At 49.6% G+C, this 14,122-nt stretch overlaps 1 protein-coding gene across 1 annotated transcript in view; it reads left to right on the top strand.

Annotated features, from left to right (window-relative positions):
- LOC119451010 (prothoracicostatic peptides) overlaps window positions 1-14,122 on the top strand; it is a 367,379-nt gene that overhangs the window by 119,157 nt on the left and 234,100 nt on the right. Inside the window, exon 2 of the mRNA XM_037714445.2 lies at window positions 3,510-3,564. Coding sequence (XP_037570373.1) covers window positions 3,563-3,564 — 2 coding nt within the window. The 5' untranslated portion in view covers window positions 3,510-3,562. The remainder of the gene's footprint in view (window positions 1-3,509; window positions 3,565-14,122) is intronic.

Genomic DNA, 14,122 nt, shown 5'->3' on the forward strand with positions numbered 1-14,122 from the left:
ACTTCCTTTCGCATCGCCAACAGTTCATATTTGTTAATAATCTGCCATCGAATCTTTCCCCAGTTACCTCCGGTGTGCCGCAGGGCTGCGTAGTCGGTACATTATTATTTCTTATTTATATAAATTATTTACCAGATAAAATTTCTTCTTATATGCGAATTTTCGTGCATGATGATATTATCAACCGCCCCATTAATTCTGCTAATGACCACCTGGCACTCCATTAAGATCTTCATCTTATTAACGAATGGTGCAAGACATGGTTAACGACCCTTAACATATCGAATTTTTAAGTCATCTCATTCGGCCCCAAACGTAACAATTGTAACTATACATAACCTATTCAAGACGACTTACTGTCTCACGTATACAATTACAAATACCTCGGTGTTGACCTTTCATTATCAATATCTTTCATGGTCTTTTCACATCACATCCGTATGCGCCGTCGCCTCAAAGTCTTTAGGGTACCTACGCCGTAACCTCAGAAATTCCCCTGCTAATATTCGCAAACCATCTTACCTTACTTTTGTTCACCCGCAACTTGAGTTTGCTTCCTCCATTTGGTCTCCCTATCATAACAACATGGTCACCACATTAGAATCCATCCAAAATAGGACAGCACGATCCATCTCGAGAACCTATAACTACCACTCAAGCGCCACTCAGATTAAAACTAATCTTGCTCCCCAATCTTTAGGCAGACGCCGTGACAGCCCTTTACTAACATTATTTCACAAGTATGTACACTCCAAAAGATCATGTTCATTTCACGTTGATGTCCCATCCCACACGTCCAAAAGATTGCACAATCATTTGAGTTTTACACGGATCTATGGTGACACTTCAGCTTTCAATTCATAAGCACTTCTACAAGCGATCACATTATGGAATAACCTGCCAGACAACATCGCTTCTCTGTCTGATCCTGATACCATTCCATCACCACTTCATTACACATTTCACCTAATTCGTCTTTTAGCATGTCTAAGTTAATACTTTGATGTTTGATTTTTTTTCTGATGAATTGTTAAGCATTTCGTTTCTCTTTCTTGCTATTTTTGTTGCCTTACATAGTGCTATGGCACGCTTTGTTGGATTGCGCCCTAATGAATGCGCCATGCGCTTTTAACAGCGAAGCTGTTTAATCCCGCCGTAATTTGTGGTTCGTATCAAGTAACCATGAATAAATACAAGAAACTTTCTTGTCGAGGCGGGGATTCGAACCCGCGTGCGCCCCCGGTCCCAAGGCGAGCGTTGTAACCACTAGGCTATACAGCCACGCTTGCAGAGCACGCTTTTATACGAACCATATGATTTGCGTTCGAGTGTCGTCGTGTTCGTCCACAGCTGGCGCGTTCGCACGTTCGTACTCTGCGAGACAGTGAGTGAAATAACTTTATGTAGGTCCAGAGAAGATGCAGGGGATACCCCGTGCCATCCGGCTAGTCCCACGCAGGGACCGCCAAGCCGAGCTTGACGGCCCGATCGCGGGCACTCTGGAAGACCAGGGTTTGGTCATCCAGGTTTTGCGCGCTATGAGAGCGAGAGAGAGAGAGAGACGCATTCACGGGGTGGTTCTGCTGGACCGCGTTGTCGGCATTGTAACGCGGTGTCGGTGTTGCGAGCTGCGCTATGCAAGGCGCAGTGACGGCCGTAAGTCTGAAACGCGCGAAAAGCAATTGTCATCATCAGTAATAAGGGATGAAAAATTTGCGCGCACTTCCGGAAAATGCTGGGCTACGATCGCCCAGCTTCGCTGTTTCAAGCGTTGTGCGGCCGAATGCAAGGTTAAGCGTTTTTTTTTTACTTTTATTTCATCGTGTGCACCTGTGTACCTTATTTCTTCTTATGGCCGAATTGCTTGATCTTTTCTTCTGTACTGCGATTATGTGCTCAAACTTTATTTACCACGTATTGTACTTTGTTTCTTTTTATTGCGATAGCAATTATATGGACACTTCAACCGGATTTCTGCAGTCGGCGTCGCCGTCGTCGTCGCCGTTGCCGTCGCCGTCAGGTCCCCTATGGATGAAATCTGCGCCGCGCGCCGTATGCCCGAGCGGAAGTGCGCGGGGACGCGCGCTATCACAGAGAGCGAACGCACTCAATCTCCCACGCGCAAGCAAGGAAGCGGGAAGCCAGCGACGGAGGGAGCGGGGGGGGGGGGGGGGGGCGCACTTCTACTCTGCCAGCAACCGCGCTCGTCGCTCGCTCGGACCGTCGCTTATCTCCACATGGCTCTGACCTTTATGCGCCGTGCATTCGCAGCTCAGTTTCCGTTGAAGTGATTGACCGCACGTACCTTCGCCCGCTGCTTGCTGCCAGCGTTTTGACAGTCGTTGTCTGCAGTCATTCAGTGTGATCTATTCATGTTTGTTTGTGCGCGCTCACACCACGCTTGTTCATTCAGTTATTAATAGTCGGGCCACTTTTTCCAACGCACGCTACACACGCAATGCTGCCCGGATCGGCAGTGCAGCGCTACAGGTGTGTCCCTTCGCACGCGCTGCCCACGGGAAGCGCTTCTCGTCAACACCACCGTTTCACAGGCGCCTTCTCGTGGTCATCGAGTCTCTCTTCATGTTGGTCTACTTACGGCGCAGCACACCTGCTTACTTAATCAGCTCATGTTTACTACAATTCATGTTGCTACCAAAGCCGCTCACCTTACTTCGTATGACATTGCTGTGTTGCTATAGCATTCATTGCTTCGCCCTTAGGGCGAAACTGTGACATTTTTTTTATTCTGGTTGTGTATGCACTATGGGGATTTTGACGGCCCCCTTCACAATGCCCTAGTGGCCTGTAAGATGTGCGCAAATAAATAAACTGAAATGCCAGTCTTGAGGCAGAGCGAAAACAAGACTCGTAACTGGGAAGCACTGCTCGCCTCAAGAATGGAATAGCAACTCGCTCACCTACAACATATTTACTAGACGCTAAACATGGCTGCTTAACATGGAATGCGACGGCTGGTGTATAGTTAACGTCGCTGACTGCCTTTAGGCGCTAAGTACGCGTCCCACAATCAGAGCTTTGTGCCTGGTGTCCTGGCAGAGCAATCAGTCGCGGTATAATTTTATTTTATCAGCTGGTGTGTCAGTATATAGGTAGTGTTCTTTTTTTTTTGGGGGGGGGGGAAGAATATTTTGTCAATAATTGGTGGTGCCTGTTGTTAGCTAGGAACCGCTTGAGCGTAGAAAACTTAATGAATGCGGGAGTAAAAGTGCATTGCCGAAGGCCACACCCAAGCCGTCGAAAGCACTCTTGTTCATTTCATTTTATTTATGTCCGGAAGTGCCCAGGAACAGCTCTACGCCTTAACATTGGTGCACTTGTGTTACACGAAGAAGAGAAAACAAACGAAACAGAAATCCTGAAAGAATGTCTTGTGCTTTATAATAATTCTTGCAGATGGTTATGTGGCCCTGGCTTCTACGTAGCGCAAGAAATCAGAAGTATTTTGAGTGCTTGGCTTATATTATTGTGACTTCTTTGTGTTGCAGAGTACGAGAGCGGCTCCCGGTTATCATCTGCTTCAACTAACATCGCATTTGAAATGTGAGTGCATTTCTACGACATTTGCACGTTCGGGCATGCTATACTGGAATACAATAAATGAGTGCTTACGAGAGGTTATTGACTATAAGGCTACTGTAACGAGAGGTTATTTACGCGACTGTATTTCGTCGGTGCGTGTCTTAGATGTAGCTGCGACGCAGCGCGTATGCCTAATATGTCGGTATGAGACGTCGTTCCTCTAGTGATAGCGATTCAATTAGCGTAGTGCTGCCATTATTTGTGCCACTAGAACGCGGGCGTTCTCCTCATCTCGATGGTGTTCGAGTTATTCGGTGGATTGTGCTCTGCCTTTTTTTAACACGAAAGGTGTTTTATGCCGGGGTCCACCAAGACTTCACTGACGTATTTCCGTCACGGATGTGACGTTCTTACAATGTACACGAACATAATACAAAGAAAGAAACCAGAAGAAAAAGTTCCACAAACATGCAAGATTTGGGAATCGAGCCCACGACCTCTCGGTCCGCGACGATAGATCGCCGAGCGTTTAACCCATTGCGCCACAAACGCATTTGCAGAGAGCTACACAGACGCGCCTTATATATCTAACACTCCTCCGTGTACCCGCGCTCTTGCTCGGGGCGGTGCCGCCGCCTACGAGCAGAAAAGAGAAGTACTGCATTATGACACTAACGCGCACCGACAGTGAACGCTTCGGTGGTCTCAGCACTACGACGCCTCGATGCCAGCATTCGAAGGGACGCTGGCATCAAGAAGCACTACCAACGCCAGCTAGGTGGCGTTCACCGTACTCAGCACAGCGGAGCGTGGCCTCCGCAATTAGCTCTGAAAATGTTTCTGAAGTTGATCGCGGAGGCTGCAATTACGACGCGCTGTACGCGCTGATTTGACTCGGTGACGATTCAGTTACGTGCTTTGTCTTGCGCGTTGTATTAGTGTGTCAGTTACGTGCTTCGTCTTTCGCGTTGTGCTAGCGTGTGCAGCGTAGTGCAGCTTCCATATGCACGACGGTTGCTCATGGTCATCGACGTTGGTAGTCGTGATGGAGGAGACGTGCCACCAGGCGTCAGCGTGGGTGCATCAACGCCTAAGGGCTCTTTAGCCACAAAACACCAATAGACATTATATATCAATGTGCAATAAACATTACACTACTTCTGTGAAGACACGTTTCACTTTCGTGTTCTATACCGATTCCTATATAAGAGGGATCAACCACATTTTTTTTGTATAGCTTTCGAGGCTACACCCACAACCCCTGCTGACTACTTTTCCAGAAACAGGAGAAACTCTTAAATTTAGTAATTTTATGTTGCTATAAACGGCGCGTTTAATAGAATGCTGCCGGGCGTGTTGGCGCCAATTCGTCCGCGGCCAACCCTAACGGCCAAGATACGCTGCCGGGCCGAAATAGATATAAAGAAGCTAAAAGCCAGATTCTCCGGGTCAGCAAGATGCCACCACTATACCCAAGGACGAAATGAAGACAGCTGTCAGATCAAGGGGCGGACTGGGTATTGCCAAGGCAGGCCCCACAGTGGTCGCAGAAGCCCTATGGGCTGCAACGGGTATCAGTACGGCGGAAAGAGAATGGGACACTATATGTGCCCCAATACGATGCAAAATGTGATGGTGATCAGCACATCTAGCCACAAACACTCGGTTCGTTACACCGCTGTGGAGAACATTACAGTCGCCGGGCAAGAGCATGAGGTGAGCTCATATGTTGCTGCGCTGCACGCCACTTGTAAGGGGGTAATTCGGCGCACCGCAATCGAGGACGGCTCTTAGGTCATTGACAGGAAGATTGTCAACCGGATAAATCGACTCGCACTTGGTGACCAAAGAATCAAGAATAGAGGAACTGTGGTGGCGTTGTTCGAGGGATATAAGGTCCCAAATTACGTTGCGTATGGGGGCACTCTGATCAGGTGCACGCTTTACCGCAAACAGATGGATGTTTGTTACACCTGCGCACGCCTTAGACACCGCACCGATGTCTGCCCGTCACCAGAGGAAGTGGTATGCAGGGAATGTGGAGCAACTAGTCGCGATGAACAACACAGCTGCGATTCAAAATGTAAGTTATGCGGCGAGGCCCACCTCACTGCAGCTAAGGAATGCAAGCAACGCTTCCAGACGCCTTACGTGGTTCGACGCACAAGCGGGAGGAAAGAAGCAAGCCATCGCCACCCTTCAAGGATGACCAGCACTGTCCAACTGTCTCCGGTGAAAGGCACCCACGCTCTCTAGAGTCGGTCTCATCGGCCCCATCTGGCACCCGAGGCCGTTCCCGATCCAGAGGGCGATCCAGATTCCGGGGGCGCTCCAGATCCAGAGGGTGGGTAGCGTTCAGAGGCATGAGAATCGGGATCGATTCCGGAAGCCGCATTAGGCCCGACAGCCGTACTAGGTACAGTTAAAGACCCAGAGCGCACCAGACATCACCAGTTCCTGAATCGTCGGGACCAACCACTTGGGCTGACAATATCCGCGGAGGACAGGCAGCGATGAGGTCGGGGGCATCCTCAGAGCATGCGACAGGAAGCGCTCATAAAATAGAACCACTTGAACTCGAGAATGCGAGTATGGGGGAGGTTTTAAAAAGCTTACGTCCGAAATAGCGGAGATCAAACACGCGAGAGGAACGCGTCCCCCGCCTGCGTCCGCTTCGTTGGAAACACCCCAACCTATGGAAGTGCCCATAGCGGAGGGCGAACATGATGAGGGGAGACCATCTAAGAAACGAGCTGAGGCTTGTGAGCAGGACAGTATTCCGGGACGCGCGAAGTCAGAAATTCGCGAAATGTTTTCAGCGCTCAGCGACAGCGCAAGGCAACTGCCGGAGAAGGTCTCCCAGATACAAAGCGAGATGGTCTTTCAAGCTGAAAGTATGAACAAACCGCTGTCCAAAACAGAATTCTTCCTACAGAACGTGATGGTGCCAATCTCTGGTTCTAGCGTCAATGTCGTACTACATACTGCCATTGGGCCCCCTATAACTAGGGACAATCCATCCGCAGAAAGTGGAGACAAATGTATACAGCAACAAGATAGCGGGCTCAAATGGATCTTTTTGCATTTCTCAATGGAACTGCAGGGGCTTTCTTAAGAAGAAAGTACCTCTGTGGCAGTGCATTCGCAGAAATCCCGAAAAACCGCATGTAATCCTGATTCAAGAGACCCTAAGTGAATTTATCGGGATATCAATCGATTATCGGTCTAACTAGAGGGAGAGGTGTATGCACCCTTGTAAGTCATAAGCTCACGTAGATCACTCACGACCTAGGGATGGCCACCTGTAAGGCGGAGCATGCGATGATAGAAATCATTCCATGCTGATTGAGACGCGAGAGAGTTTTCATTCTTAACGTGTATAGTAGCCCCAATGACCTTCGCCTGTGTTTCAAAGCGTTTCTAAGGAAGGCAATCAACCTCGCAGGGGCTAATCCTTTAATGATAGCCGGGGTCTTCAATGCCCCTGACTATACGTGGGGCTACATGTCCAACATGGTCAAGGGAAAGGAGTTATGGCACAATGCCACAGGCTTGGATCTTACGCTCGTCACTAGTCTTTTCCGACCAGATTGGGAACATGTTCGTGCAGGGACTCGACTCCGGATTTAACGTTCGTCAAGAATTTGTCCTAGGCGCAATGGACTAACACTGCTGTTGATATTGGCAGCGATGATTACATCCTCGCTACACACTTTCCGACAACCCCTAAGAGGCAGCAGAAGTTCTTCACGGATTGGCACGAGTTCCGCAGTATAAGGAATGAGCGCCCACCTCCAACCACCAGACATGACCTTGAGCTGTGGATGGACCGGATCAGGGAAGATATCAAGAGTAACACCAAAAAAATGTGGTTGATCCCTCTTATATAGGAATCGGTATAGAACACGAAAGTGAAACGTGTCTTCACAGAAGTAGTGTAATGTTTATTGCACATTGATATATAATGTCTATTGGTGTTTTGTGGCTAAAGCGCCCTTAGGCGTTGATGCACCCCACGCTGACGCCTGGTGGCACGTCTCCTCCATCACGACTACCAACGTCGATGACCATGAGCAACCGTCGTGCATATGGAAGCTGCACTACGCTGCACACGCTAGCACAACGCGAAAGACGAAGCACGTAACTGACACACTAATACAACGCGCAAGACAAAGCACGTAACTGAATCGTCACCGAGTCAAATCAGCGCGTACAGCGCGTCGTAATTGCAGCCTCCGCGATCAACTTCAGAAACATTTTCAGAGCTAATTGCGGAGGCCACGCTCCGCTGTGCTGAGTACGGTGAACGCCACCTAGCTGGCGTTGGTAGTGCTTCTTGATGCCAGCGTCCCTTCGAATGCTGGCATCGAGGCGTCGTAGTGCTGAGACCACCGAAGCGTTCACTGTCGGTGCGCGTTAGTGTCATAATGCAGTACTTCTCTTTTCTGCTCGTAGGCGGCGGCACCGCCCCGAGCAAGAGCGCGGGTACACGGAGGACTGTTAGATATATAAGGCGCGTCTGTGTAGCTCTCTGCAAATGCGTTTGTGGCGCAATGGGTTAAACGCTCGGCGATCTATTGTCGCGGACCGAGAGGTCGTGGGTTCGATTCCCAAATCTTGCATGTTTGCGGAACTTTTTCTTCTGGTTTCTTTCTTTGTATTATGTTCGTGTACATTGTAAGAACGTCACATCCGTGACGGAAATACGTCAGTGAAGTCTTGGTGGACCCCGGCATAAAACACTTTCGTGTTAAAATATATGCATGGACCTTCCCGTGAAAAGGATGGATAGTCGCCTCGCCCACCTACTAGAGGCTAAGCAGTCACTCATCAATTGATGGAAGGGCCAAAGACTAAATTGCATACTACACAAAAAAAATGTCACAGTTTCGCCCTAAGGGCGAAGCAATGAATGCGATAGCAACACAGCAATGTCATACGAAGTAAGGTGAGCGGCTTTGGTAGCAACAACACGCAGAACTGTTGTCGACGCCATCGGCGTTTTGCCCGCGTTAGCTCAAAATGCGTGCGGCGTTGGTGACTGTTGCTGGAGCCTCTGATATAAATAGGCACTTGGTGCCGCAGCTAAACGTCGCCTCCCTTCCCTCCCCCTCCCCCACGGCCTCTCGCGCGTCCGAAGAAGGCGCGTTTGCTCTACATATATGGTGATTGTAAAGGAGAAAAGAGACGCCTACTTCTGCAGCCCTTAAGCGAGCACGGCGCAGAACGCGCGTTTGTTCTCCGCCGTGCGTTCACTCCCCGTGAAAGACGCGCCCCTCGCGCCCTTTCACTCGCACATACAGCGTTCGGCGTGCGGCGACGATTTCATCTCCAAATGACGTCATACGGAACCTCACGGCGACGGCGACGGCGACGCCGACGGCGACGGCGACGCCGACGGCAGAAATCTGCTTTTGAGTGTCCATATAATTGCTATCGCAATAAAATGTCACAGTTTCGCCCTAAGGGCGAAGCAATGAATGCGATAGCAACACAGCAATGTCATACGAAGTAAGGTGAGCGGCTTTGGTAGCAACAACACGCAGAACTGTTGTCGACGCCATCGGCGTTTTGCCCGCGTTAGCTCAAAATGCGTGCGGCGTTGGTGACTGTTGCTGGAGCCTCTGATATAAATAGGCACTTGGTGCCGCAGCTAAACGTCGCCTCCCTTCCCTCCCCCTCCCCCACGGCCTCTCGCGCGTCCGAAGAAGGCGCGTTTGCTCTACATATATGGTGATTGTAAAGGAGAAAAGAGACGCCTACTTCTGCAGCCCTTAAGCGAGCACGGCGCAGAACGCGCGTTTGTTCTCCGCCGTGCGTTCACTCCCCGTGAAAGACGCGCCCCTCGCGCCCTTTCACTCGCACATACAGCGTTCGGCGCGCGGCGACGATTTCATCTCCAATTGACGTCATACGGAACCTCACGGCGACGGCGACGGCGACGGCGACGGCGACGCCGACGGCGACGGCGACGCCGACGGCAGAAATCTGCTTTTGAGTGTCCATATAATTGCTATCGCAATAAAAGATTGTTGAACTGGACAGAAACATAGAGGAGCCCCACCCTCTCAAGGCAGCAATGGGACGAGGTGTGCAACTCGGTTGATGGTCAAATGCGGAACGGTCAAAACTGGAATCTTTGAAAGCATCTTCTGGAAGACGTCAACACAAGGTCCAACCAGCAGCATCTGATGGCGAAGCTTCTGCATACAGCGACACGAGTAAAGACCTCGAATGAAGTCCTGAAGAGCCTGGTGGAGAAGTACCTCCTGGTTGGCCCCTGGCAAGGGTCATCGGTCGCCTACGCAGACTACCTTGGGCCACCCAACGCCGAGCTGGATGCATACATCAGCACAGAAGAGGTAAGGAGGGCGCTACATGAGCTTAATAGCAAGTCTGCTCCTTGTCCTGATGGCATCACAAATAAGGCCCTCCGTAACCAGGACGATCACTCGATAGAATACCTGACAGAAGTCATCAACGAGGCATGGAAGGAAGGCAAGGTTCTGGAAGCATGGAAGCGGGCGCTTACAGCACTCATCCCCAAACCTGACAAATCATCAAGTCTAGACAACTTACGACTAATATCGCTCACATCTTGCGTAGGCAAGGTCGCGGAACATGTTCACGTTAGCAGGGAAAAGCGCTCGTCCTGTGTTCTTCCTCGTCCTTGTGTCGTTTTAGCGCTATGTATCCCAGTTAAAATTACATTTTCACGGCCTGTTGAGTTCACGCTGAACAAGCTCATGAGGTTCATCGAACAAGGAACTCTACCCCCACATGATGATCGGCTCCAGGGCAGGTCCGTCCACACATGACGCCATGAAGCTCATCAAGTGTCAGATAATGGACAATTACACGCGGGACACCCGGGCCATCTTTGCATTAGATTTGGAGAAGGCTTTCAAGAAGATAACATACATTTATCCTGCAATCGATATCCGAGCTTGGTCTGGGCGTTAGATTCCATGATTACTTCAGGTCATTTTTGCACCAAAGAAGGGGACTGACTCTTCGCGAAGGAGACAAGATGGCGGAAGAAGTGGAGCTAGGAGCAAGAGGCACTCCACAGGGCTCGGTGATCTCGCCCACTTTGTTTAACCTGACCATGATCGGCCTTTCCAGGGCACTCTCACAAGTCGTGGGCATAAGGCATGCCATCTAGACGGAGGACATTACCATTTGATTTGTTGAAGGAAGTGACGGACAGGTTGAGAGTGCGTTACAGGAGGACATCGAGTCACGGAGGACTATCTCGACCCACGGGATTGAACTGCTCGGCTAAGAAGTCAGAGCTTTTACTGTACCGCGCCATAAGAATAGGTCGTAAGCCCATGGGCTGAAGACCACTGTCTCACAACACCATTTGTCTTCGCACGGGCCAGGGAGACAAGATTCCTAGGGACGACGCAATAAGAATACTCGCCATGGTAGTCAAATCTACTAGATCTAACGCACAAACGATAATCAAGCCAATCAAACCAAGACAGACAACGCATTACGTCTCATCCGAAGGGTGGCTAACCGCCATCATGGCCTTAAGAAGACAACCTGTTACGGTTGAATAACGCCTTTGTGCTTTGCCACTTTACCTACGATGCGGCTGAGCAGTGAGGAACAAACTCAACACGTTGCTCTGGAAAATCACTAAGCGAACCCTGGGTATACCGATCTTCACCAACACCAATCGTCTCCTCCAGCTAGGTGTGCACAACACTCTGGAGGAGATTGCAGAGGCTCAGCAAAGAGCGCAACTTGCCAGACTCTCCACGGCCGCCGCCGGTTGGAGGATATTACAAGAGCTCGGCTCTGCAGCCCACCATCTGCAGAGGCACCAAGAAAATGCCAGTTACCACGGGACATACAAGACTTAATGTCCGTATTGCCGATACCAAGAAATATGCATCCTGAATATTACTAGGGTAAAAGCAAAGCAAGAGCTTCCACCATACTCAAAAAGATCCAGGCAGAGGGGCTAGAGCCTGTTTTGTTGACGCGGCCGCAAATCTAAAGGGGTGCTCCTTTTCTGCGGTAGTGGTGGATTCCAAGCAGCGACTCACGAACTGTGCATCTGTACGAACCGGAGATCCGGCGATAGCCGAGCAGGTTGCCTTGGCGATGCTTGCTAACAGCAGCCACGTCATCTACAGTGACTATTAGGACATTTGAGTGTGGAGTAATCACAAAACAGGCTTTGGGGCTGCTTCGTAAGTCAGGTCCGGATAGAATCAAGCATCACTTGGTTGCCAGCCCACGTTGGGCGCATGGTGGACCTCAGTGAGACGGCCCACGCTGCCGCGCGCGCACTGACTGACCGCGCTGGCAGCCGAGGAGAGAGTTACAGATGGCAGGGACGGGCGCGCCACTTATAATGAACCGTTCACTCTTTCAAATACTTGGGTGTAACCTTATGCAGTGACCTATCCTGGCGTACTCATATTACTAACATCATATCATCTGCCAACAAAACACTTGGATTCCTAAAACGCAACCTCCGATATGCCCCCATACATGTAAAACTTCTAGCTTAGGTCGTCAGACCTAAGCTCGAGTATGCATCCGCCATTTGGAGCGCGCACCAGTCTTACCTCGACACTGCTCTGGAAGCAGTTCAAAACCGCGCTGCTTGATTCATCCATTCCGCTTATCAATACCACGTTAGTGTATCATCTTTAAAAGCAGAATCCGGCTTATCAAACCTCTATCTTCGCCGTCGCATTGCCACGCTGTCTTTGTTCCACAAATTCTTTTACAGTCCTCTCGGCCATCCACCTTACATCGCACCCCCTGCCCGCATATCTCTCCGCGTCGGTCATCAAGTGTCACGCCCACGTGCCCGCACCGTTGCATTTTCATCTTCATTTTTTCCGCGCGCAGCATCAGAACGGAACGGCCTTTCCCACCAAATAGCAGCAATCGCTTGTCCATCAACGTTTTTGAATGATGTAACCGACTGTATTTGTAAATGACGTCATGTGCCTATATTGTAAACCCACCCCCTTATGTAATACCCCCTAGAGGGGTCTTTAAGGAAATAAAGTGAAGTGAAGCGCTGCCTGGGAAATTTGGCCAAGTCAGACATTGCCGTCGGTGTCGACAACTCCGCTGTGTCTCTTGGTGTCGGCACTTTGCGGAGGAGACGAAGCAAGGCCAGTAGCCACATTTGTTGCACCGTATGGTCGATGGTCGAAGCGGAAGAAATGGAGCTGGGCAGGCCATGTAATGCGTAGGATGGATAACCGGTGGACCATTAGGGTTACAGAATGGATACCAAGAGAACGGAAGCGCAGTCGAGGACGGCAGAAAGTCAGGTGGGATGATGAGGTTAGAAAATTTGCAGGCGCAAGTTGGAATACGCTAGCGCAAGACAGGGGTAATTGGAGATCGCAGGGAGAGGCCTTCGTCCTGCAGTGGACATAAATATAGGCTGATGATGATGATGATGGTCGATGATTGCGCTGAACTCCTGCCACCTTTTCTTCTTAGCTCCGAGGCTCGTTTTCTCGCACTGTATCTGGAATTTCCTGTGGAACATTGTGCGACCTGGCCTTCCTACAAAGAGAAAGGACACTTGAGGTGAAGGAAAGTGACTGTTGCTTGGACACTCCTGAACCGGCAAAAAAGGTACTGCGTCCTAAACAAGGTTTTGCGCCCTTGCTTGAACCGGCTGAAAAAGTAGCGTTGGCGTTGACTTGCAAGGAAAGTAACGGATGGTGAAAAAGTTCTCTCTGTATCGGAATGCTTACTTGTGTGTGCAAAAACCGGGCAGAGATTAGCTTGTAAAAGTAATATTGCTTCGTTTATGCGGTGTCTTGTTTCCAGATGTGTAGATGCAGTGGTAGCCGACAAAGACGGTTTCTTTGTAATTCTACCACAAGGGTTGTTTTCTGAAAAAGCCAGAAATGGCTTTTTCAGCAAGCCCGCATTCGTGAGGCTAACGTGAAAGACCGTGCTTTAGTCCACTTGAGGCATCTTCATCTGGAATCATTATGTGCGAAGATGAGGAAGGCCAAGAACAGCACTGAAAGTTTTTTTTTTTTTTTCACGGCTAAGACACATAAGCCCATCGTTCCTCTCCGAGCCATACTACGTGAGGCAGCACGAAGTGGCTTTAGCTTCATTTCTAAAATACAATGACCCGTTGTTTCTTCCTAATCCAACGCATTTGTCACGTTTTTTAACGAGCCTAAGCTATCGGATTTAGCATCGATGTACAGAATTCGTACTACTCCGTACCTCATCACAAGTTGAAGCAGTGTGTCGAGCCATGTAAAAGTGTACATAATGTAGATATAACGGTATGTAGATATAACTGTAGATAATGACCAAATATCATAGTGAGTGTCTTGTTTCTGCTGAAAGCCTCATGGAAATTCTGCCATTCTATTTGAACTCCCCGTACGTACGAAGGGATTTTTTTTCACGGTAATCAGGAGTATGTATCGGTTCCAGCGTTGCGCCTGCATTCAGGAACGTATTTTTGGCTGATGTGGACAGAATAAAAAAAAATTGGTGACCTGGTTCTCGAGGTTGTGCTGCATGTTGATGATTTTCTTGTCATTGTAAAACTATTTGAAAT

The sequence above is a fragment of the Dermacentor silvarum genome, chromosome 4, assembly GCF_013339745.2.
Source record: "Dermacentor silvarum isolate Dsil-2018 chromosome 4, BIME_Dsil_1.4, whole genome shotgun sequence".
NCBI classification, from domain to species: Eukaryota; Metazoa; Arthropoda; class Arachnida; order Ixodida; family Ixodidae; genus Dermacentor; species Dermacentor silvarum.